Genomic DNA, 24,432 nt, shown 5'->3' with positions numbered 1-24,432 from the left:
ATTTTCTACACCGTGTATATGACTGCCTTTGTTCATCCTCCCTCCCTCCCTTCTCATCCTAAAAAGACAATACACAAAAGCAAAAACAAATGACACACTACCACCAAACCCGTTTCCACTGCCTGGAATTCACTGTGATAAGCAGTAATTTGGACGTTCAGGATACACACACACACACACACACACTCATATAGCGATGTAGTCTTTACATATAGTATATGTGCATATAGTGTTTTTTTTTTTTGGGGGGGGGTCCAGTTGTGGGGCCTGAACTCTGGGCCTGGGTGCTGTCCCTCAGCTCTTCAGCTCAAGGCTAGTGCTCTACCACTTGAGCCACAGTGCCACTTTCGGCTTTTTTCTTTTTGCATATGTGGTGCTGAGGAATCGAACTCAGGGCCTCAGGCATGCAAGGCAAGCGCTCTACCACTGAGCCACCTTCCAGCCCTAGTGTTTTTCCATAGCATCTTTAAAACATATCACAATATGCTATACATAAACAGAATACGCAACATACAGAACACATTGGGGCTGGGAAGATGGCTCAGTGGTAGAGCACTAGCCTTGAGCTGAAGAGCTGAGGGACAGCACCCACGCCCAGAGTTCAGGCCCCACGACCGGACCCCCAAAAAACCCAAAACATATAGAACACGTACTGCATATGTAAAAGGCCGAGGCTGGCCGAGCCCGTGGGCGCCGGGCTGCAGGAGCGCGGGGCGGCTAGGCGCGGCGCTGCTTGGCTCAGGAAGTGGGTTTTGGCGGGAAGGGAAGGGCGGGGCGTGGCGGCGGAAGACGGCGCGGTGAGAGCTCGGGGTCGGCCGGGGTGGCAGCTCCGGCCCCCGTCAGCTTGCCCAAGCTCGGTGCCCCGGAGCGCCACACTCGCCACCCCTGCGGGGTCCCGGGACACCGCGGTCCCCGCGGCCCGCCCCGGAAGCGGGCTTGGACGCTCCTTCCTCCCTCCCCCGCTCCGCCCGGGGCTCGGGATGTCCCCGCCCGGGGCCGCGACTCAGAGGACCCGCGATGAGGTGGACGCCACGCTGCAGACCGCCAAGCTGGACGCGGCCGAGCTGCTGCCCACCGCGCACTGCCTGCGCTTCGGCCCCGGGGCCAGTGGCGCGGCCGCCGGCGACTTCTGCCTGCTGGAGCTGGAGCCTGCGCTGTGCCAGCAGCTGGAGGCCGGGCACCGGTGAGCCGGGGTGGGGACCGGGATGGGGGGCCGGGGGAACGCCAGCATGCGCCCCGCCTTCCTCCACGTGCGCCAGGCCTTCATCTGAGCGTGCCCCGCTTCCCGCCCCGCCTCGCCGCCGTGCGCCCCGCCTCCTCCCCTGCGCGTCCCGCCTCTCTCCACGTGCGCCAGGCCTTCATCTGAGCGCGCCCCGCTTCCCGCCCCGCCTCCTCCCCGCGCGCCCCGCCTCCTCCCCGCGCGCCCCGCCTCCTCCCCGCGCGCCCCGCCTCCTCCCCGCGCGCCCCGCCTCCTCCCCGCGCGCCCCGCCTCCTCCCCGCGCGCCCCGCCTCCTCCCCGCGCGCCCCGCCTCCCCCGCCATGCGCCCCGCCTCCTACCCGCGCATCCCGCCTCCTCCCCGCGCGCCCCGCCTCCCCCGCCATGCACCCCGCCTCCCTCGCCATACGCCCCTCTTCCCTCGCCGTGCGCCCCGCCTCCTCCCCGCGTGCTCCGTCTCCCCCGTCGTGTGCCCCGCCTCCCTCGCCGCGCGCCCCGCCTCCTCCCCACGTGCCCCGCCTCCCCCGCCGTTCGCCCCGCCTCCCCCGCCGTTTTGCCCCGCCTCCTCCCCTCGCGACCCGTCTCCCGCGTCGTGCGCCCCACCTCCCCCGCCGTGCACCCCGCCTCCTCCCCGCGCGCTCCGTCTCCCACGTCGTGCACCCCGCCTCCTCTCCGCGCGCCCCGCCTCCCCCGTCGTGCGTCCCGCCTCCTCCCCGCGCGCCCCGCCTCCTCTCCGCGCGCCCCGCCTCCCCCGCCTATCGCCTTCTGCTGTGTGCCCCGCTTCCTGAGCTGATACACCCAATACCAAGGAGGGAGGGAAGGAGAGAGTGTGTGAGTGCGCGCGTGCTGTACCAGGTAGGAAGGAGGGTGTGTGTATCCACCATCCCCGGGGAGGCGCCGGAGCCTTCTGCAGCTTCAGATGCCCAAGGTCCCATTAACAAGTGCTTTTATTGAGTTTACTACAGGAGAGTAGGTGCAGAAAGTAAGGTACCAATATCTTTGACAACGCCAACATATCACATAATTTTGTATGCAAGTGATAAATGACTTCCTCATCTTGGGAAGTGGAGGTAAGCACTAAACAAACGACTTAGGATTTGTATAAGCTTTGTGTACCCCCAGGCTCCCAGACCGCTTGGGGGTAGTAATCTGAATCTCTGTTAAGTCAGGATGTTTGATCTTTGCAGGGCAAACTCCAGCATGCTGAGGGTCTCGTTAGAGAATGGCGTTCCAATTCTCTTTCCCTATCAGACCTCCTAGTTTCCCTTACCAATACAAGGGGTGTGTTTGTGTGTGTGTTGGTCCTGGGGCTTGAACTCAGCCCTGTCCCAAGCTTTTTTTTTTTTCTCTCGTTGTTGAAGGCTAGAGCTCTAACACTTGAGCCACGGCTCCAATTGTGGGTGTTTGGTGGTTAATTGGAGATAAGATTCTCCTGGATTTTCTGCCCAGGCTTGTATCAAACTACAGTCCTCAGATCTCAGCCTCCAGAGTAGCTAGGATTACAGCCATGAGCTACCACTATTGTAATCTTGATTTTGAATAGTGATGTATATCAGAAAAATCCACAGAACATTTTATCATTCCGAAGCAAAATATGATAAAAAATAATCTAGTAATTGTAGAGTTCTTGCGCTCCCTCCCACACACTGTATTTTTTTTAATAAACGTATTTTTTTACTGTGAAAATACTGTACAGAGGGGTTACAATTACATGGGCAAGATACTGAGTACATTTCTTATCAAGCATTGTAGCCTTCTCCTTTGTTTCCCCTTCCCATCCCTTCGCGTCCTCCTCTGGCCCCCCTCCTCCCCACCAAAGTTGTAAAGTTTGACTTTCGACATAATGACTTGTACTTCTCATTGTTGCAATGGGGCCTCCTGTATCCCTGTTTTAACGATTTGTTTTTTCCCTTCCCCTCCACATATATCAACATCATATATAGTGGAAGCAGGGATTATACCGTTGGGGAGGGACATTCAAAGCAACAAAGACATAATCTTATAAATATGGTAGAAACAATCACATGAAAGATCTTTTTTTTTTTTGTCAGTCGCACACACTGTATTTCTTTTATGCAAACAGTAGGTAGGAGATATATGAAATCTAAGGTTGCATTGCACACTTTGGTAGTTTGGGAGGCCTCCAAACAACAGACTTGCTTGAGACCATTCACTGGAGATATCAAACTTTGTCATTCTAGCTCAGCTGCAAATTTGCTGCCAAGGTCTTGGATTTCAAAGCCACAGAGGCCTGGCATGGTGCTGCATGCCTGTAATCCCAGCAGGGGATTATTTCCTCAGGATGCTGAGGAAGGAGAGTCCAGAGTTCCAAGCCAGCGTGGGAGGTTAAAGTAGTTCTTGAGGACAATCTGGAGAAGCCCAGAGAACCCCCACAGCCAGCTGCAGAACTCTCAACAGTGGCTGTCTTCTAGCTCCTACAACTTGGTTCTCTTCTCCAACACGTGTATCTTATCAGGCACATTCTCTCATAGGTTTCCTTTTTACCATTTTATTTTTGTTGGTCAGAAGGCTTGAACTCGGCCCTGGACACTGTCCCCGAGCTCTTCTGCTCAAGGCTGTAGGCACTACCACTTTGAGCCACAACTCCACTTCTGGTTTTCTGGTGGTTAATTGGAGATGAGTCTCAAGGGCTTTCCTGCCCAGGCTGGCTTTGAACTGTGATCCTCAGATCTCAGCTTCCTGAGTAGCTAGGATTACAGGCATGAGCCACCGGTAGTTGGCCCACAGTATTTTTGAGAGAAGCAAAGGGGAGAGTACTTCATTCATTTCCATGCCAGCTGAGCTGGTGGAGACTGAGAAAGGACTTCAGGCGTGAGGGCCTTCCCTTTTGTCCGGTTAGTGGTAATTAGCTGACAAGCAACAGAAGGACCTGAAAAACAGGCACTTATTTATTTTCTTTGAGCAAGGGTTGGTATAAACGATTTCAAAGTGGGAAGAGTGGAATGTAGAAATGAACATTGAAGAGCAGATACTTGGGCTTATTAAATATTATTAGCACCAGGAATTTTTTTTAAAGTTGTTTTTAATTTTATTTAACTTGAGGTTTAGTTACAAAACTTTCCAGTTTTCTATTTCATGCTCATTATTTACTTGAAAGAAGTAGTTGGGAGGTGGAGATCAGGATGATAGTGGTTCCAGCCTAACTCGAGGGAGGAAAAAAAAAAGTGAGATCCTGAGGGGGAGAAAAAAAGTCTAAACACAAAAAGGGCTGGGGGCATGGCTCAAATGGTAGACTACTAGGCCCTGAGTTCAAATCCCAGTATTGTCCTCCCCCTACTACTACTAAATAAAAAAGCGAGCAGTTCTTAGAAGATGTGACGCTTTGTACCTGAAGAAAATTAGGGCCAGTTTTCCCATCATCAACCTCATCTTTGTCTTGCGTGTTTGCTCTTTCTGGCCCTTCCTTGCTTCTCTCACTTTCCTTCAGCTGGGATGAGCTCCTTTTGTTAAATCTTTTGTGTACTTGGTAAACATATTCTTTTTTGTGATTTTTCATTTAGTACTTCAATTTTCTTTTCTTAAGGCCCCAGTGTGCCCACACACATGCTGGTTAAACCAGCTAGGCTCTGTTGATTGCTCAGAAGAAAACAAAGATGATGACAAGTGGATTCAGGTGTCCAGATGCTTATTCCTGGGAAGCTTGTTAGAACTGCAGACTCCGACCTCTCTTCCCATACCTTCTGTTGCCCAGTTTGCTCTGTGTGTTTGTGTGTGCATGTGCATGTGTGCACTAATCATGAGGCTTGAACTCAGTGCCTGGATGCTGCCTCTGAGCAACTTTATGCTCAAGGCTAGTGTTCTTCTACTGAGTCACAGCTCCATTTCCAGACTTTCCTGGCTGGGCTGGTTTTGAACCACCATCCTCAGATCTCAGCTTCCTGATAGCTAAGACTACAAGTGTGAGCCACCAGTGCCTGGCTTTAGTTTGTTTATTAAGAAAATTTGCTTGATTGCCTGTGCATAAGTTTGAAAATAGTGACTTTTTTTTATGCCAGTACTGGGGCTTTAACTCAGTTATGGTATTGTCCCTTAGCTTTTTTGCTTAAGGCTGAGCGCTACCATTTGTGCTACAGCTCCACTTACAGTTTTTTTAGGTAGTTAATTGGAAATAAGAGTCTCATGGAATTTCCTGCTTGGATGAGCCTCCGATCTCAGCCTCCTGAGTAGCTACGATTACAGGTATGAGCCACTGGTGTACAGATAAATTGTAAACTTTTAAAATTGGTTCTGGGGCTTGAACTCAGGGTCTAGGCAATGTCCCTGAGCTTTTTTGGTCAAGGCTAGCATTCTACTTCTACCACTTGAGCCACACCTCCACTTCTGGCTTCTTTGGTAGTTAATTGGAAATAAGAGTTTCATGGACTTTTCTGCCTAAGCTGGCTTTTTTTTTTCTTTTAAAAAGTTTCATTTAATAGATAAGGGCTGAAATTCACTTTCATGACACCATTCAAGGGATATAATCGCTTCTTACAGTAAAATTATTAACCTTACAAAAAAAAGAATGTGTCATTTCAACTGCATACAGTTTCAACAATGAGCTTTGCATGTAAATACCTACTTATGAATAGTAAGCAATTCAGACTGACAAATTTTTATTGTCTAGAAATATATATATATATGTAGATAAAATCCCCCACAAAAGGTGCCATTCTTTCATTTCCCACCTTTTTTTCAATACCTTTTGTCACAAGATGGACTGGAAAAAAATATTGTCTAGAAATATATAAAAAAGATCCCCCAAGGGCTGGGAAGTGGCTCAGTGGTAGAGCGCTTGCCTTGCATGCTCAAGGCCCTGGGTTCGATTCCTCAGCACCACATAAGCAGAAAAAAAAGCCAGAAGTGGCACTGTGGCTCAAGTGGTAGAGCACTAGCCTTGAGCTGAAGAGCTGAGGGACAGCACCCAGGCCCAGAGTTCAGGCCCCATTACTAGACCCCCCCCAAAAAAAATCCCCCAAGTGGCTATTCTTTCATTTCCCCATCTTCTTTTTCTTCAACACCACTGATATAAAGGGCATTGTTACATCTAAGCTGCTTTGAACTGAGATCTTCAGATCTCAGCCCACTGGATAGCTGGGGTTACAGGTATGATCCATCGGCATCCAGCTAAATTGTGACATCTTGACTAAAGCTTCTACACGTTTTGTCGTATGCTCTTCCCAGCAGTTCGTACAAAGAGGTCACCTGGTGGCTAGTTGGCCTCTTGACCCCTCCAAGTGGTGTTTGTATTTCGTTATTTTCCTTGTGGAGGCACTAGATTGCCAACTGTCTTTCCATCCAGGCCTTGCTCTGTGGGATCTGCCACTCTGCTAGGGGGCCAGACACCACATCAGGGCGTCATTTTAAGTTCTAGAAGCTAGGGGACTTAGGAACTATTTTAAGGGAAGATGTCTGTTAGAGCATCAAGTAACCCTGTATTTTTTCTCCCCCTTTGTTTTCCTGCAGTCTTGTGATTCGTGGTGATAAAGATGAGCAAGCTGTGCTGTGCAGTAGAGACAAAACCTACGACTTGAAGATAGCAGACACTTCCAATATGTTGCTTTTCATCCCTGGTTGTAAAACCCCAGACCAGCTGAAGAAGGAAGAATCACAACACAGCATTGTGCACACTGAGGTACTCTATTCTCTCCCCTGATTTATGCACATGTGGTTTTTAGTTAAAAACTAGGTATAAAAATTTATCATGGGAAATCTTAGTGAAGCTTAAAATTTGTCATCATTATTATATTATTATTTTGTGTATGTGTATGTATGCTCTCCTCAGGGTCTGGGCTCTACCCCTGAGTTTTAGTGCTCAAGGATAGCACTCTACCACTTGAGCCATAGCTCCACTTTCGTTTTTTTGTGGTTAATTGGAGATAAGAGTTTTATGGACTTTTCTGCCTGGGCAGGCTTTGAACTGCAATCCTCAGATCTCAGCCTCCTGAGTAGCAAGGATTACAGGTGTGAGCCACCAGTGCCTGCCATATAATTATTATTTGAACTCAGAGCCTTGCTCTTGCTACAGAGACCCTCCACCACTTGAGACCCATCATTTGTTATTTTTGTTTGAACTATCTATGCATCTGTCTTTATTTTCCCAATTGATTTTTGTGGGCATATGTGCTGGGGGCTTGGGCTCTGAGACTTGAACTCTCTCTCAGCTTACTTGCTCATGGCTGGTGCTCTATCACTTGAATCACACCTCCAATTCTGGCTTTTTGTTGATTATTTGGAGATAAGAGTCACTTAGATTTGTCTGCTGGGACTGCCTTCAAACTGACATTCTCAACTCTCAGCCTTCTGAATAGCTAGGATTATAAGCATGAGCCTCTGGTGCTTGGCCCCATTTAGATTTTTAAATTTTATGTGAGATCTTTATTACTTAGAGCGGCAAGTTTACTACTGAAGTGACTCATCCTTAAAGTTTTACCTATTTTTAGTAGATTTATTTCAATGGATATATTTTGAAAGTCTGTCAACCCCCGATTAGCTTTATGAGGTAGAGAAATGAAGACATTTGTGTTTTTGAAGGGAGTGTGTTTGTTAGCTTTGAAGTTGGGTTAGTTCATTAATATTTGTAGCCAACTGTAACACATTTTTAATTATTCTGGAGAATTTTGATGGCAGTTACCAAACAAGTCTCCCTCCTGTCTAGGTTGTGGTTACACATATAACAAAGCACAGCCCTTAATGCTTTCAAAATGACTTCCAGCCAACTCTTTCCTTAAAAATGGAATTGCAGAAACAAGAAGGGGAAATGCTGGAAAAGCTGGGTGATTCATATACTGTAACTAGACTGAGGAATTTCCAGTCACTTTTCTGTATGGTTGGAAGTCTTTCATTGTGATTAGCCCCAAATAATGACAGTTTACTCTTTTGGAAAAGATAATGTTTTTTGTTATCCCTTACTTGTTTTTTTTTGTTTGTTTGTTTTTTGGTCGGTCATGGGTCTTGAACTCTGGGCCTGGGTGCTATCCGTCAGTTCTTCAGCTCAAGGCAAGTGCTCTACCATTTGAGCTACAGCGCCACTTCTGGTTTTCTGATGGTTACTTGGAGATAAGAGTGTCACAGACTTTCCTGCCCAGGCTGTCTTTGAACTATGATCCTCAGATCTCAGCCTCCTAAGTAGCTAGGATTATAGGTGTGAGCCACTGAAGCCTGACCTCACTTACCTGTTTTTTTTAAGAATGATTGTAAAAGTATAATAATACTTATGAGTACTTTTGGGTTCTTAATTGTTAATGAGAACTCTGGGTACTGACATTGGATAAATCTTTTTTGTTTTAGTGGTACTGGGGTTTGAAATCACTTGCACTCACTCAGCTTGCCTGGTTAGTTTTTTACTACTTGAACAATACCTCCAGCCTTGTTTTTTACTAGTTAATTGGAGATAGAGTCTAGCAAACCTCTCTGCCCAGGCTGGCTTTGAACCATGATCCTCTAGATCTCAGTCTCCTGAGAAGGTAGGATTACAGGCATGAGCCACTGTTGCTCATCTGAGCCTGAGTAAATCTTAACAAAGATCCACTCACCAAAGTTATAATGCAAAGTTATGCTTGATGTGCCTAACAAGGACACATGAATAAAATACACTCGGCCTGACAAGTAACACTGGATTCCAAGAAGTGGCAGGGACTGTTTTGTTTAAATCTATGGCTAGTTGTCCATAAGTCCTGAGTGGGTGGGGATGTGTGTGGCTACTTGAGGGTGAGCAGGCCACGCATTTCTGTCTTGCTTTTTGTTGTTGTTGGTGGTTAGGTTTGTTTTTCATTCCCAGTACAGCTCAAAATTTGGATTTTGGGGGCTGGGAAGGTGGTTCAGTGCATGCATGGGGACCTGGGTTTGATTCCTCAGCACCACATAAGCACAAAAAGCCGGAAGTGGAGCTGTAGCTCAAGTGGTAGAGTACTAGCCTTGAGCTGAAAACCTGAGGGACAGTGCCCAGGCCCAGAGTTCAAGCCCCACAACCAGCCAAAAAAAAAAAAAATTGGATTTTGGTGGTAAAATTTCCTAAAATTTTTTAAACAAATCTTTTAAATATCCTTTTTATATATTAAAGATATTTTTAATTTAAATGCTAGGCCAACTTCTTCCTCTCCTGCATAATATAGAAGCATACGTCAGTATGTGGGCATTGCATAGAACCAGATGACTACTACTTTGAACCATTGATAGAATCCATCTTTCTAATTTGGTCTTAAAGCTTGGTGTGTGTGTGTGTGTGTGTGTGTGTGTGTGTGTGTGTGTGTGTGTGTGTGTGTGTGTGTGTGTGTGTGTGTGTGTGTGTGTGTGTGTGTGTGTGTGTGTGTGTGTGTGTGTGTGTGTGTGTGTGGTCTTAAAGCTTGGTGTGTGTGTGTGTGTGTGTGTGTGTGTGTGTGTGTGTGTGTGTGTGTACTGGTACTGCAGCTTAAACTCAAGGCCTTGCACTTTCACTTGGCTTTTTTGCTCAAGTCTGGCACTTTAACTACTTGAGCCACAGCTCCACTTCTGGCTTTTTGCTTGCTAAATAGCGATAAGAATTTCACAGACTTTCCTGCCCCTGTTGGCTTTGATCTTTGATTCTCAGATCTCAGCCTCCTGAGTAGCTAGGATTATAGGCATGAGCCTCCAGCACTTGGCTCTTTTGTTTTTTTTTGGAAAGGCCTCCGATTGAACAATATCTCCTTTAGGTGCTAGAGCTCATCTTATCAATCAAGCCTTTTCCCATTTTGAGAGAGAAAAATATTCTGTTCTTCTGTCTCTTAAGTTGAAGGTCCCCCACAGATTCCATAGTTAAGTCTTACTTTCAGGAAACCCTTTCGGGTACCGACTCAGTGCTAGTCCCAAGGCTATGCCTATAGACACAGCAGGCTAGCAGGCATCCATCATCTGACCTCTGACCTCTATCATCTCAGTATCTTCATATAGTAGGTGCCTTACTGTGTCATAGCTGCAATTCTGTATAGTAGAATGTCTTGCATTAAACAAGTCTATCTTATATCCTGCTTAATTTTGTCATCATGAATAACACAGAACCAACAGTATGTCCTTTTCCCTTTAACATTCCTTTATTATTTGAAGATTATGGTAATGTCTCTTCTTTATTTTCCATTTTTCAGTGTAAGTATATTTATTTTCAGTGATTTCTGGTGTGTCAAATTGTCACCAGGGCCTATTCTAGTTTATAAGCATACTTGATAAGTAATGCTTTGAAAAGATCTTTTAAAAAAATTGTTGTTATTATAAAGGTGATGTACAGAGGACCTACCATTTCATAAGTCAGTTAATGAGTACATTTCTGCTGGCCAGAGTGGTTGTACTAGTTTACATTCCAACCAACAATGCAATAGGGTTTGTTTTCCCCACATCACAACTAACATTTGTTGTTCAAATTCATGATGTTGGCCAATCTAAGTGGTATGAGATGGAATCTCAGGGTTGTTTTGATTTGCATATATGGCCAGGGAAGATGAGCATTTCTACATGTGTTTCTTTGCCAGTCTTACCTCTTCTTCTGAGAAGTCTCTCCTTAGCTCCTTTGCCCATTTAGTAATTAATTCTTATTAGTTTTGGGTGAGGGTCATTTCTTGAGTTCCTTTTGTACTTTTGAGTAATAGGCCTCTGTTTGGATGTATTGCTGGTAAAGATCTTCCAGGAAAAGATCCTGAGAATAATCAACCATCTACTTGAAATGATTGATTAAGTGCCTTCCAGAAGCAAGATAGACTACCTTGGCCCCTTTTCTTGGCTGTTGTTGAGGAAAGTTCAATAGTTTGAGTTTTGAATGAAATTTTCTTTTGGAATGGTTGCTGAAAGGTTCTATTATGATTTCTAGATCTTTGGTTTTTCTAACAATTATTGGGAATTAAGAAGATGCAGACCTAAATTAAAGAAGCTAAAGAAACTTCTGATGGAAAATACCTACGAAGGACCTGACTGTGAAAAAGAAGGTGATTTGAGTCGCTCAAAAGTAAGATTGTTGTTTTCATTGCAAATTTAAGAATTCTAAGTTTTTAATTTAAGAATTCTCATGGTGACTGTTACTTTCTGGAGTTCACATTATAGAAATTTCAAACATAAACTTGTCTTAGAAGTTGTGAAGCGGCATCTTGCCAAGGTCCTTAGCACTTTTGCCATCTGATCTCAGCAGCTAAGCAGGCAGGGTCTGTGCTGTAGTCCCAGCAACTGGGAGTCAAAGGCAAGAAGATTGTGAGTTCAAGGCTACCTTGGGTGACACAGCAAGTTTGAGTCTAGCTTGGGCAATAAAGCAAGACCTTGTATCAAAACGAAAAGGAAAAGGAAAAAGAAGAAGCAGCCAAGTGTAGTACTTAGAATAGTAGGTGCTGTAGGTTTTAAACAAATAAATGATTGAAATAGTATCTCATTGTAGTTTTTTTTTTTGTTGGTCATGAGGCTTGAACTCTGGGCCTGGGCGCTGTCCTCAGCTCTTCAGCTCAAGGCTAGCTCTCTACCACTTGAGCCACAGCACCACTTCCAGCTTTCTCTGTTTTTTTTTTTTTTTTTCCAAAGTGGTTACTAGAAATTTATTTAAAAATTGATTTTCTATTCCAGCACATGCAGACAGCCAGCTACCTGCAATGAAAACATACTTTAAGCCACATTTCTTGGTTTGAAGTTCAATTGTTTCAAGTTGCCAGCTTTTTCTGTTTGTGTGGTGCTGAGGCATGCATGCGAGGCAAGCACTTTACCACTGAACCTCCTCATTGTAGTCCTCATTGTAGTTTTGATGTACATTTCTCTAATGACCAATGACATTGAACATCATTTTATGATGACTATTTGTATATCTTTGGAGAAATGGTTAATGGTATCATTTGCCTTATTTTTGTTATTATTTTATTATTGAATTGTAGGAAAGTTTTTAATAAATGGTCCAGATTTAAGCCTCTGGTCTAACATTTGATGTATGTGAGTTATTTTTATTTATTTATTTATTTATTTTTTCTTTTTTTGAGGGAGGGGGGAAGGTGCTAAACTGGGGTTTGAATCCAGGGCCTCTTGCTCTTACTTGGCTTCTTTTGCTCAAGGCGTGGTGTTCTACCATTTGATCCATACCTCTACTTCCAGCTTTTTGCTGGTTAATTGGAGATGAGAGTCTCTCAGATTTTTTTGTCGGTCGTGGGGCTTGAATTGTGGATCTGGGCACTTTCCCTGCGCTCTTCACTCATGGCAAGCCCTCTACTGCTTGAGCCACAGCACCACTTCTGGTTTTCTGGTGGTCTATTGGAGATAAGAGTCTCACGGAGTTTCCTGCCTGGGCTGGCTTTGGAGTTTCCTGCCTGGGCTGGCTTTGGAGTTTCCTGCCTGGGCTGGCTTTGGAGTTTCCTGCCTGGGCTGGCTTTGGAGTTTCCTGCCTGGGCTGGCTTTGGAGTTTCCTGCCTGGGCTGGCTTTGGAGTTTCCTGCCTGGGCTGGCTTTGAACCATGATCATCAGATCTCAATCCCTTGAGTAGCTAAGATTGTAGGTGTGAGCCACCAGCACCTGGCTTGATTGTTTTTTGGTTTTTGTTTTTAATTTTAGTAACATACATAACATAGCACTTACCACTTTAACCATTTTTAATAGTGAATTCAGTAACAGTAAGTACATTCACAATGGTGTGCAAATCTATTACTAGAGCATTTCTAGCCTCCTAAACTGAAACTTTATACTCCTTCAGTAATAATTCTCCACCCCTACTCTCCTCTCTCCTGAGACAATGGCCACTGCATTCTACCTTCAGATTCTGAATTCAGTTACTCTAAGTATATCATAGGAAGATAGAAATCATCTTTTGCATCAACAGTGCTTTGAAATACAAGGTTACTATTTTGATGAAGTCCAGGTTCTGGGCACTGACCTTGAGCTATTATACTCAAGATTGGAGCTTTTCCACTTTAGCCACAGCTCTACTTCCAGTTTTTTTTGTTCGCAAGTTTGCTTTAAACCAGGATTATGTGATCTTAGTTTCTTGAGGAGCTATGATTATAGGTATGAGCCTTTGGTGCCCAGCTGATCTACATTTTCTTACATTGCTTGTGTTTTTGGTGTTGTATTTATGAAACCACAGCCATAATCAGTGAAGATTTATCTCTGCTTTTATATCATAATCATATATCAATGAAAGAAACTAGTGCATAAATATTGCCTTATTCTGTTCTATGCATTCCCCGAAGTTTAAGAAGAAACCTGAAATAATATTCAAAGTATTAAAGTGTGTGATTTTTGTTTTCAGTATACAATTGAAGATTTGCTTGATAAAATTCAAGCAAGTGAAGAAGAAATAATGACCCAGTTGCAAGTTCTAAATGCCTGTGAGATTGGAGGTAGTGTTATTTACTATTGCCATTTGTAATGATGGAATTGGGTGTCACATGAGAGAAATCTTTACCCTTTTGCATCTTTATTCTTCTTTGACATTAGGAGCTGGGATATAACTCTGTAGAGTACTTGCTTAGCATGTACTCAATCCTGAATTTAAGCTATAGAATCAAAAATGAAAGTGATATTTTTGGGGGAGGTGGTAGGGAATAGAGACCATGTGTGATTCTAGAGGTCAGTCTATCACTGTGACATTAACCATTCCTTTGGATTAAGCCATAATAGAAGAGCTATATTTGATTGAGAAGGGTCTTTAGATATTAGGTATTCTAATGATTTCATTTCCTTAAAATATTTTTTAATAGATAAAAACATTAAGGCCTAGGAAGGAGAACTAATTTGTCTAGGGCTACATGTTGGGTTAGAAGGTAGGTCTTTGAACTAAATTTTCAGAGTGAAAATGTAATAATCTCATTGTACTGCCAAACCGTTTGGAAGATGGAATTCTGAAACGAATGCTAATAATTGTGTATGTGTGTGTGTGTGTGTGTGTGTGTGTGTGTGTGTGTATGTGTATGTGTGTGTGTATGTATATGTTGTTCTGTTTTATTCTTTGTGCCAGTACTTGGGCTTGAACAAAAGGCCTGGATGCTCTCTCATAGTATTTTTGCTTAAGGCTGGTGTTCTATCAATTGAGACACGCCTCCACTTCTGGCTTTTTGGTTAATTGGAAGTAAAACTCTCACAGATTTTTCCTGCCCAGGCTGGATTTGAACCATGATCCTCAGATGCTCAGCTTCCTGAGTAGCTAGGATTATGAATCATTAGCACTCAGTTCGAGATAAGGCTTTTAATTCCTGCCATATGGACGCCCTAAGTGTTAAAGTTAAAAGGGGAGCAGACAAACCAAACAATATATTGATATATAAGCTTTCTGCATCATTTCCTGATGGCCAGAGGAATGGATAGTTTTCTTATGGTAGATATAGATTCCTTCTAGCTCTCTTGTTTTACATCACACAGTCTACTTCCCTTCCTCCCTTTCCTCCCTTCCTCTAAATTCTTTCCTTCTTCCTCTCCTTTCCCATTTCCCTTTTTCCCTCCCTCCTCTCTTCTGCCTTCCTTCTGTCTGTCTTTGTGTCTTTCTGTCTTACCATCCTGCTTGAACTCAGGATTTGTGCTTGCAGGGTCTTTACTGCCAAGCTACATCTCCAGCTCACAACACACAACACAGTATTAAATGATTGGGAAGGCGAGGAGTATACCTCAGGAGTAGAACATGAACTAGTATGCACAAGGCCCTGGATTCAATCCCAACACCAGAACTAAAACTAAAAGTAGAATGATTGGGAGAAAAGCTAAAAAGAATCATTTATAAAGAAAATGAAGACTTTCAAGTGTCTTTTTTTTCCTTGCAATGGGCAAAGATTATACTACAACTTTATTCATCTATTATCTGATTTATTTAAGATGTGTTTTTATTTAAAAATTTGTTATCTTTTATTAAATAAGTTTTTTATTGTGAAAATACTGTACAGAGGAGGGGTTACAGTTACATGAGCAAGGTAGTGAGTACATTTCTTATCAAGCATTGTTGTCTCCTGCTTTGTTTTTCTCCTACCATCCTTTTTTTTTTTTTTTGGAGGACCAGTCGTGGGGCCTGAACTCTGGGCCTGGGCGCTGTCCCTCAGCTCTTCAGCTCAAGGCTAGCACTCTACCACTTGAGCCACAGCGCCACTTCTGGCTTTTTTCTTTTTGCTTATGTGGTGCTGAGGAATTAAACCCAGGGCCTCAGGCATGCAAGGCAAGCGCTCTACCACTGAGCCACCTTCACAGCCCTCCCCCCCATCCTTTCTATGTAAGATGTTTTTTGGTAAATTGAACTTTTGGGATTTGTAGGTTATTGGAGGATTCTTGAATTCGATTATGAGATGAAACTTCTCAGCCATATAACTCAGCTTGTGGATTCAGAATCTTGGTCTTTTAATAAAGTTCCTTTGAACATATGCCTTCAGGAACTTGGACCATTGGAACCAGAGTAAGTATCTTAATTATTTGTTCCACTACAGTTCCTAAAGGAGAAGAATTCTTTTTCAGACTAGAATTCAGTCCAGGTTATATACTGTATATATTTTGAGAATATAGAAAAAATTTAAAATACACAATCAGACAAGATTTGGGAATTTTTATCACTGGGATGGATAATTCTTTCTTTTTTTGTCATAAAAATGTAAAGAAATAATTGTATTGTTATATTTGAACTATTTAATGATAGTAAATATGTGGTGACATAACTCATAATGTATAATGTGGAGATGAGACACAGTGGCTTCCTAGAATATTTTAGTTAGTTCCTGATTTAAATAAAATATTATTTGGCAACTACATACTATTTCTCAGATTTATATCTTAGCAATAGGGTTTGAAATATAGACTGAAAATGTTGATAATTTTTCAAATGAGTGGTTTTAATTTTTCAGAGAAATGATAGAGCACTGTCTTAAATGTTATGGAAAGAAATACACAGATGAAGGTAAGTTTTGGAAAGTAAAATGGGTATTTTAATTTTTGTGTGTGAAAATTAAGTAGGCTTTTCTGAAGTGTGTTGGTGTTGAAAAATGAGAATTGGATGATATTGACCATGACGCATCGTGCTTACTCTGATTTGTTGAATTGAAATCCTTTTTTTATAACAAGACCAAAAAAAAAAAAAAAAAAAAGAACCTTAGGACTGTGGGAAGTGAGTGGAGATGTGTAATTCCTTTTGAAAACTGCATTGAGGAAAAGAATATGTCAATATTGTAATTCTTGAAACTCTAATGTCTTTTCCATAGGTGAAGTTTACTTTGAATTAAATGCTGATAAGATATGCAGAGCCACAGCACAAATGTTACTTCAGAATGCAGTGAAATTTAATCTTGCTGAGTTTCAAGAAGTGTGGCAACAGAGTGTTCCTGAAGGAATGGTGACCAGACTTGACCAGCTCAAGGTAATGCCAATTGGGGTGGCTCTGAGACTTGACAGATAGTGCTAGGTGAAATGATACTTCGTTGTTGTTGTTTTTAAAGTGTAGTGCCCTCTTTCTTTCTTTCTTTCTTTCTTTCTTTCTTTCTTTCTTTCTTTCTTTCTTTCTCTCTTTCTCTCTTCTCTCTCTCTCTCTCTCTCTCTCTCTCTCTCTCTTTCTCTCTTTCTCTCTCTTTCTTTCTTTCTTTCTTTCTTTCTTTCTTTCTTTCTTTCTTTCTTTCTTTCTTTCTTTCTTTCTTTCTTTTTTCTTTCTTTCTTTCTTTTTTTGTCAGTCATGGGGCCTGAACTCTGGGCCTGGGCACTGTCCCTTAGCTCTTTAACTCAAGAGTAGCGCTCTACCACTTGGGCCACAGCGCCACTTCCGCCTTTTTCTGCCTGTGTAATGCTGAGGAATCTGATCCAGGGCTCATGCATGCAAGGTAAGCACTCTATCACTGAGCCACCTTCCCAGCCCCATGATACTTGTTTAGAACTGAATTTGGAGCCAATTTATTTTTCTAGACACCCATTAGGAGTACAAGGTTCATTCACTGAAGCACAGAACCTTAAAAGCCTTCCAATACTTTAGGGAGATAAAATTTACATATAAAGCCAGGCACAGGTGGCTCATACCTATAATTCTAGCTATTCAGGAATATGAGATTTGAGGAACTTAGTACAAAGCCAGTCCAGGCTATATAGTCTATAAGACTCTTATCTCTAACCATGAAAAATACCAGAAGGGGAGCTTTTGCTCAAGTGGTAGAGTACTAGTCTTGAGAAAAGAAGCACCCAGGCCCTGAGTTTGAGCTCCAGGACTGGCACACATACAAAAATTTACATATAAAATTCACCTTTAAAAAATTTTGTTTTGGGGCTGGGAAGGTGGCTCAGTGGTAGAGCGCTTGCCTTGCATGCTCAAGGCCCTGGGTTTGATTCCTCAGCACCACATAAGCAAAAAGAAAAAAGCCGGAAGTGGCGCTGTGGCTCAAGTGGTAGAGTGCTAGCCTTGAGCTGAAGAGCTGAGGGACAGCGCCCAGGCCCAGAGTTCAGGCCACACGACTGGACCCAAAAAAAAAAAAAATTTTTTTTTTTTTTTTGTTTTAAGGCTGGGGGGATATAGCTCAGTTGGTAAAACATGTATTTGGCATGCACAGAGTCCTGGATTCAATCCCCACCAAACTAATGAAAACTATTTTTAGCCAGGTGCCAGTGGTTAGCTACTCATGAAGCTGGGATCTAAGGATTGAGATCTGAAGTCAGCCTGGGCAGAAAATCAAGAGACTCTTACCTCTAATTAACCATCCAAAGGATAGAAATGGAGTTGTGGCTCCAGTGGTAGGGCTCCAGCCTTGAGCAAAAAAGTTAAGGGAGAGCACCCTGGCCCTGAGTTCAAGACCTAGTACCCAGCCGGGCGCCGGTGGCTCACACCTGTAATCCTAGCTACTCAGGAGGCTGAGATCTGAGAATTGCGGTTCAAAGCCAGCCCGGGCAGGAAAGACCGTGAGACTCATATCTCCAATAAACCACTAGAAAACTGGAAGTGGCACTGTAGCTCAAGTGGTAGAGTGCTCGCCTTGAGCTGAAGAGCTGAGGGACAGCGCCCAGGCCCAGAGTTCAAGCCCCACGACCGACAAAAAAAAAAAAAAAAAAAAAAGACCTAGTACCGGCACACATGCGCACCCACACCAATAAAGCCAGTCATGGTGGCTATTCCTGCATATCCAGCACTTCAGAGGCCTACGCAGGGATCACAATTTTAAAACCAGCTTGGCCTAACTAGTGAGACCCTAAGATGATCAGAAAAACCCAAAGAGTCTTAGTAAATTTACTAAGTTACACAGCCATCACCACAAACATCTCAATAAGATCCCTTGACCCCACTTATGATTAATCCTTATTCTTAATGAGTATTTCTCAGTTCATTCTGTTTCCTTTCCTGCTGTCCCAGTTCAAACCACCATCACCTCCTGTCTCTATGGGATCAAGAGTATCATTTAGAAAGTCCCTGCATTCATCATTTTGTTGCTCTTTAATCCATCCTCTGTGATGCTACTAAAATGACCTTTTCTTTTTCCCCAGTCCTGGGGCTTGAACACAGGGCTTTGGGTGCTGTTCTTGTGCTTTTGAGCTCAAGACTAGCGCTGTACCACTTGAGCTTTGGTTCCACTCTCAGCATTTTGGGGTTAATTGGAGATAAGAGTCTCATGGACTTTCCTGCCTGGACTGGCTTTGAACCAGCATGAGCCACCAGTGCCTGGCATAAGAAAAAGGATAGGCTGGGCTCTGGTGGCTCACACCTGTAATCCTAGCTGTTCAGGAGGCTGAGATCTGAGGGTTCCAAAGCCAGCCAGGGCAGAAAAGTGTGTGAGACTCTTACCTCCAATTAACCATCAGGAAACTGGAAATGGCACTGTGTCACAAAGTGATGGTACTAGCTTTGAGCAAAAGAGCTCAGGGACAGGACCAGGCCCTAAGTTCAAACCCCACAGCTGACTTTAAAAAAAAAAAAAAGCAAAAGAATAGATGGATAGAAAGTTGGTTAGGTTAGAAAAACGAATTTTCCAGGCTTTCCACACTTAAACACTGTGTTTAAAAGAGTGCTGGACAAGGAATAGGTAATGGCAGGTGGTTTGAGAAATCTTGAGGCTTTAACATCTGTAGTATAGGATTTTTGTGGGTTTGTTTTGTTTTATTTTGTTTGAGACAAGATCTCACTACATAACTCCAGTTACCCTTTAACTCTCAATATTCCTGCCTTAGCCTCCCAAGTGCTAGGGTTGCAGGCATGTACAACCGTATCTGGCTATTCAATTTGAATATTAGCATCTATGATAATACCTACATTTCTCATTTTCCTAAGGTTTGCGTGATAAACATAATGAGTCTGTCCAATGATTTGTACATATAGGGATTTGGGACTTGGGGATCTGAGCAGAAGATGCAGATATTACAGTCATTGGCCAGGGCATGGAAAGACCACCCATTAGGTGGAAGTTACCTGGGATACAGAGACTGGACATTAGGTTAGAAAGGTCAGGATAGAGGCCCAAAGAATTACCATATCAAAATATTTTCTGCCTAGAAAGTAGGACAGTGATATCAGAGTTGGAAAAAGATGTGAAGAGAAAGGAATACTCAACATAAACGAGAAAATAGGGCTGGTAAGGAGGATCCAAGCAGAGGTCTGCTGCAGTTGCCATTGACAAGCCATGGTGATACTTAGAACAAAAGTGGTCTTGATAAATTGGTTGTGGTAGAAACCAGACTTAGAGGGAAAAGAAGTCCTTGTTTAAAAGAGTCCTTTTAAAAATATTTTTGGAAAGGTTCTTATAACTCTGGATAGTCTATGTAAGATTCATGGTTGACATTTTAAATTTCTTTTTTTTTTTTTTGTCGGTCGTGGGGCTTGAACTCTGGGTCTGGGCGCTGTCCCTCAGCTCTTCAGCTCAAGGCGAGTGCTCTACCACTTGAGCTACAGCGCCACTTCCGGTTTTCTGGTGGTTTATTGGAGATAGGAGTCTCAAGGTCTCTCCTGCCCAGGCTGGCTTTGAACCGTGATCCTCAGATCTCAGCCTCCTGAGTAGCTAGGATTACAGGCGTGAGCCACCAGCGCCCAGCTAACATTTTAAATTTCTTGAGCAAAGCTAAACCTAATGGAAAAAGAATGAGTCCTATTTAAACATTAGAGCATTATTTTTTAAAAAACTATTCTTTCTTGTAGGGTTTAGCACTGGTGGATAGACACTCAAGACCGGAAATCATATTTTTGCTGAAAGTAGATGATTTGCCTGAGGGAAATCAGGAACGTTTTAATAGCCTATTCTCACTAAGGGAGAAGTGGACAGAAGAAGATATTGTTCCATATATCCAGTAAGTAAATGATTAAAAATGGATCTTAGCCATATGCTGGTGGCTCACACCTATAATTCTAGCTACTCAGGAGGATGAGTTCTGAGGATCACAGTTTTGAAGCCAGCCCGGCCAGAAAAGTCCCCGTGAGACTCTTATCTACAATTAACAACTCAAAAAACAGAAGTGGAGCTGTGGCTCAAAGTGGTAGAGTGCTAGCTTTGAGCAAAAGAGCTCAAGGACTGAGTTCAAGCCCCACAACCGACATAAAAAAGGGGGGAATCTTGAGTGGAGCCATGGCTCAAGTGGAACAATACTTGCCTAACCTAAGGCCCTGAGTTCACCTCCGATTATTTTGTTCAAAGAAGTTTTGAAGGTTATTCTTTTTTGTAGAATGGCATAAAGGTTTATAAAGAATGCTGCTTCCTTCAACTCTTTCTCAGGGGGGTCTTCTCTATTATTGCCTATAATAAGTTGACCTTGAAGTTGGGTTACTACTCCTTCCAGATTTACTACTATTCTCCTTCCTGCACAACTATGGCTTCAAAGAACAGAATATCTAGCCAGTAGGACTCAAAGGAAAACACCATTCTGTGATTGCCACCCCTGATCTTTCCTATTGCTTTTTTATTTTATACTTTATGCTATCTTGTTATTTTCTTCTATCTTTTACACAGGTCTCATTGTGTGGCCTTCTCTGGCCCTAAACTTGCTATATTTAGTTCAGGAATTTCTAACCGAACAGGTTTAGAGCAGAACCATTGGCTCTCCTTTCTTTACCACCCAGTTTCTTTATCGTGGTGAACAGCATCTCCACACAGCCCATGACTCAAGCAACAAGTGTAACAATGAGCCTGGCATTGTGGTTCAAGGGAATAGTCCCTGTTACTTGAAAGATTGATGAAGGATCACTTGAACCCAGGCATGCAAGAGCAGCCTGAGCAACAAAGGGAGAATCTATTTCCAAATAAAGACAAAATTAAAGTCTAGGAATTACCCTTGTTCTTTCCATCTTTCACCTCTGATTTTTTCTTTTTTTTTCTTTTTTTTGGGGGGGTAGTCTGGTAGTGGGGCCTGAACTCTGGGCCTGGGCGCTGTCCCTCAGCTCTTCAGCTCAAGGCTAGCACTCTACCACTTGAGCCACAGTGCCACTTTCCAGCTTTTTTCTGCTTATGTGGTGCTGAGGAATCGAACCCAGGGCCTCATGCATGCAAGGCAAGCACTCTACCACTGAGCGAACTTCCCAGTCCCTCAACTCTGATTTTAATTGATGAACAAATTTTGATGGACCTTCTTGTACCTAACCTCTGTATCGGTCTTCCTATGTCTACTTTGGTCCCTTTCTCCTTTTTTGCTGCCTATTTTGGGAATTTTAAACATTTAAAGGGGACAATATAATGAACTCCCCATATATCTACCACCTTTTTTCATATAGAGCACATTATGTTTCAAATATGATGTGAAACCGTTCTAGAGATTTCCCATTAGAATTAAATCAGAACTTTTTTCAGGTCCTTCATGGCTGTCCACAACACAATCTAGCCCTTGATCCCTTCTCCAGTTCATGTCCTCTACTCTCGTTCCAGTCATGGTCTCCTTCCTTTTGGACAGTTGAAGCTAAAATCCAGGAAGTGTAGGTAACCTATACAAGTCTGCACAAGTATCCAGGCTTGCTGACTGTCTCCTCCAGTGGGCCACAGTGCTTGTGTGAGTTCATATATTATACATCAGAAATAACATGAGCCTTGAACTCCTAGTGATCTAATGACAAAATTTGACACTTATTTGTTACTTGTTTAAGTCTTTGTCTTCTTATCAAATACAGGGTTAAATAATGTATTGCTCCTACTTTTATTATGGAAGATTAAATGCAATAGTACATGTAATCTACTTAGCTCAATTAAGACAAAGCCATCATGCTTATCAGAAAGGGTAAGAGAGAGAAAATAACTAGCATTGTGAATATTGTATGCTCATTAAAATATTTTCATTATTCCTATTTTTGTTCTCACAGAGATTTGTGCGGAGAAAGGCAAACCACAGGTGCATTGCTCACTAAATATTCTCGTTCTTCTATGCAAAATGGAGTTAAAGTTTATAATTCCAGACGACTTATTTCTTGAAAGACCAATTTTCTTTTCTTTGGGATTAAATTGTTTTATAAAGTTACTGGATATTAAAAAAATATTCTCATCTGTATTTTATTCCTCAATTTTTAACCTACCCCTTGAATTCATTTTAAACATCTTAATACTAGTATAATTTTTTTTGTTTCTGGAAGACAACAGGATATTTCTTTACTTCCACTTTTTAAATTGTCTTCAAATAGTTATACAGGAGGGTTTCAGTTGAAAATGTCCATTGCTGTGAACAGTGCATCTTGTTCAATGTCATTCCATCCTTTCATCATTCTTCCCCATCTATCCCATCGCCACACATCCTGAAGTTTCCTAGTTCCATTTTCTCATATGTACACTGAGTGTTATGACTGTATTTGCCCACTATTTCTTTCTCCATTCATTTGCCCTCTTCCTCTTAGTCCTTTCCCGCTCTGAAAAGATATATTTGATTAGGATATTTCTATATCCTTCAGATTATAGTTATACTATGTACACTGCACACAAACAAAAGAATTACTTTGTGTACTTAATACGTCTGAGGTAGGTATACATAGTTCTCTTTATCCAAAGAATTTTGCTTTTATAAAAGCATTTGATGATCTGGTCACTTAAACAGCAGTAGTTACATAGAGGAGATATTCACTTAAATTCCATTTCTCAATTAAGTAGGCTTTTACTTTTCCTTCCACCAAAACAGGAAGTCATTAAGTGCTGTCATTTATATGATTTGCATTGATGAAACTGCTTAATAATTACCTGTGTACTTTGGAAGAATAATTACCTGTGTACTATGTGAAGAATATTAATAAGAGTAGTTTCTAATCCTAACATAGGTAATAGCATTAGGAAAACTAGAGCTATTTGTTTTTGGAATGCTTGATAAAGTTCCTTTATAACTATGTTTTCCTAATTTGCTTGGGATAGACCAAAGTTTGCATTAATTTGAAATTACCTAATGATTTTATCACCAGGACAGTTGTATAGGCCAAGGTTAAACAGTCCAAGGTTAAACAAAAATGTTAATAGACTGCAGGATACTGGTGGTCAACATCTGAAATCTTAGCACTAGCCTAGAGCAAAACAATTTAGGGATGGTGCCCAGGCCCTGAGATCAAGCTTCAGAACTGACATGCACATATGCACACATACACAGATTAATAAATCCATAATTAACCAAGTTTTAGCTCTTATTGAAGTTCACTTGTTTTGCACTGATATATATATATATATGAATATAGATGTGAATATATATATATATGAAATGCATAAGGGATGGCTTCATAGTATTTGTCTTTAGTTTCAACAAATCCTAATCCATTATAGGGATTATATGGTTCAATAATTATCTATAGGTTTACATATAAGAAATAAAGCAGGCTGCTGGTGAGGATTCTGGTGTTGTACAGACAAGTAGGATTTACTCATTTATTTTGTAGTTCAAATCACTGGGTCATAGTGAATGAATTTATAGTGTCCACACACAGTGAAACAGATGCAAAGCCCTTGGCTCCTCCCGCTCCCCCACTTATTTCTAGTTGTCACAAAAGTCCAAGTTTCTCAGTGTCGCTAGGTCCCCTCTCCCCCTCCCCACTTTTTTTTTTTTTTTTTCGGTGCCAGCCCTGAGGCTTGAACCCAGGGCATGAGCACAGTCCTGGATTTTTTTTTTTTTTTGCTTATTGATGACTCTACCACTTGAGCCACAGCTCCAATATCTGCTTTTTTGGTAGTTTACTGAAGATAAAAGTCTCACGGATTTTCCTATCCAGGCTGATTTCGAACCGCGATCCTTGGATCTCAGCCTCCTGAGTAGCTAGGATTACAAGCATGAGCCACAAGCACCCGGCTTTGAGCTTTACTCTTTTTCAACAGTGTCCTCTCCCCTCCTACCTGCTCTGCTTTACCAAGCGAATATTTCCTTCGATCTCCGAAGTGCAAACAACC

The 24,432-nt window shown here is 42.5% G+C and overlaps 1 protein-coding gene across 2 annotated transcripts; it reads left to right on the top strand.

Annotated features, from left to right (window-relative positions):
* Nucleotides 1–797: 797 nt before the first annotated feature.
* Dscc1 (DNA replication and sister chromatid cohesion 1) lies at nucleotides 798–22,556 on the top strand. Of its 2 annotated transcripts, XM_069991325.1 has the most exons (9): nucleotides 798–1,183; nucleotides 6,680–6,848; nucleotides 11,031–11,165; nucleotides 13,431–13,521; nucleotides 15,416–15,554; nucleotides 15,997–16,049; nucleotides 16,351–16,505; nucleotides 20,244–20,392; nucleotides 22,386–22,556. In XM_069991325.1, the coding sequence occupies exons 1-9, from the start codon at nucleotides 981–983 to the stop codon at nucleotides 22,492–22,494; spliced, it is 1,203 nt and encodes a 400-aa protein (XP_069847426.1). In that variant the 5' UTR covers nucleotides 798–980; the 3' UTR covers nucleotides 22,495–22,556. The 2 variants fall into 2 exon arrangements, with proteins under 2 accessions (XP_069847426.1, XP_069847427.1); XM_069991326.1 differs by lacking the exon at nucleotides 20,244–20,392 and having other exon boundaries at nucleotides 22,386–22,526.
* The last annotated feature ends 1,876 nt before the right edge of the window (nucleotides 22,557–24,432 follow it).

This window comes from Dipodomys merriami, unplaced genomic scaffold, assembly GCF_024711535.1.
Source record: "Dipodomys merriami isolate MVZ:Mamm:240054 unplaced genomic scaffold, mDipMer1.0.p SCAF_4, whole genome shotgun sequence".
Taxonomy (NCBI): domain Eukaryota; kingdom Metazoa; phylum Chordata; class Mammalia; order Rodentia; family Heteromyidae; genus Dipodomys; species Dipodomys merriami.
Note: the sequence above shows the minus strand (reverse complement) of the source record. Positions and strands in the feature narration are given on the sequence as shown.

Excerpts from the sequence above, each read along its gene's own strand:
- Dscc1 (XM_069991325.1), top strand. The coding sequence starts at position 981 with ATGTCCCCGCCCGGGGCCGCGACTCAGAGGACCCGCGATGAGGTGGAC. Across the intron at positions 1,184-6,679 it reads CAGCTGGAGGCCGGGCACCG|TCTTGTGATTCGTGGTGATA; the intron begins GTGAGCCGGGGT and ends GTTTTCCTGCAG. Across the intron at positions 16,506-20,243 it reads CCAGACTTGACCAGCTCAAG|GGTTTAGCACTGGTGGATAG; the intron begins GTAATGCCAATT and ends TCTTTCTTGTAG.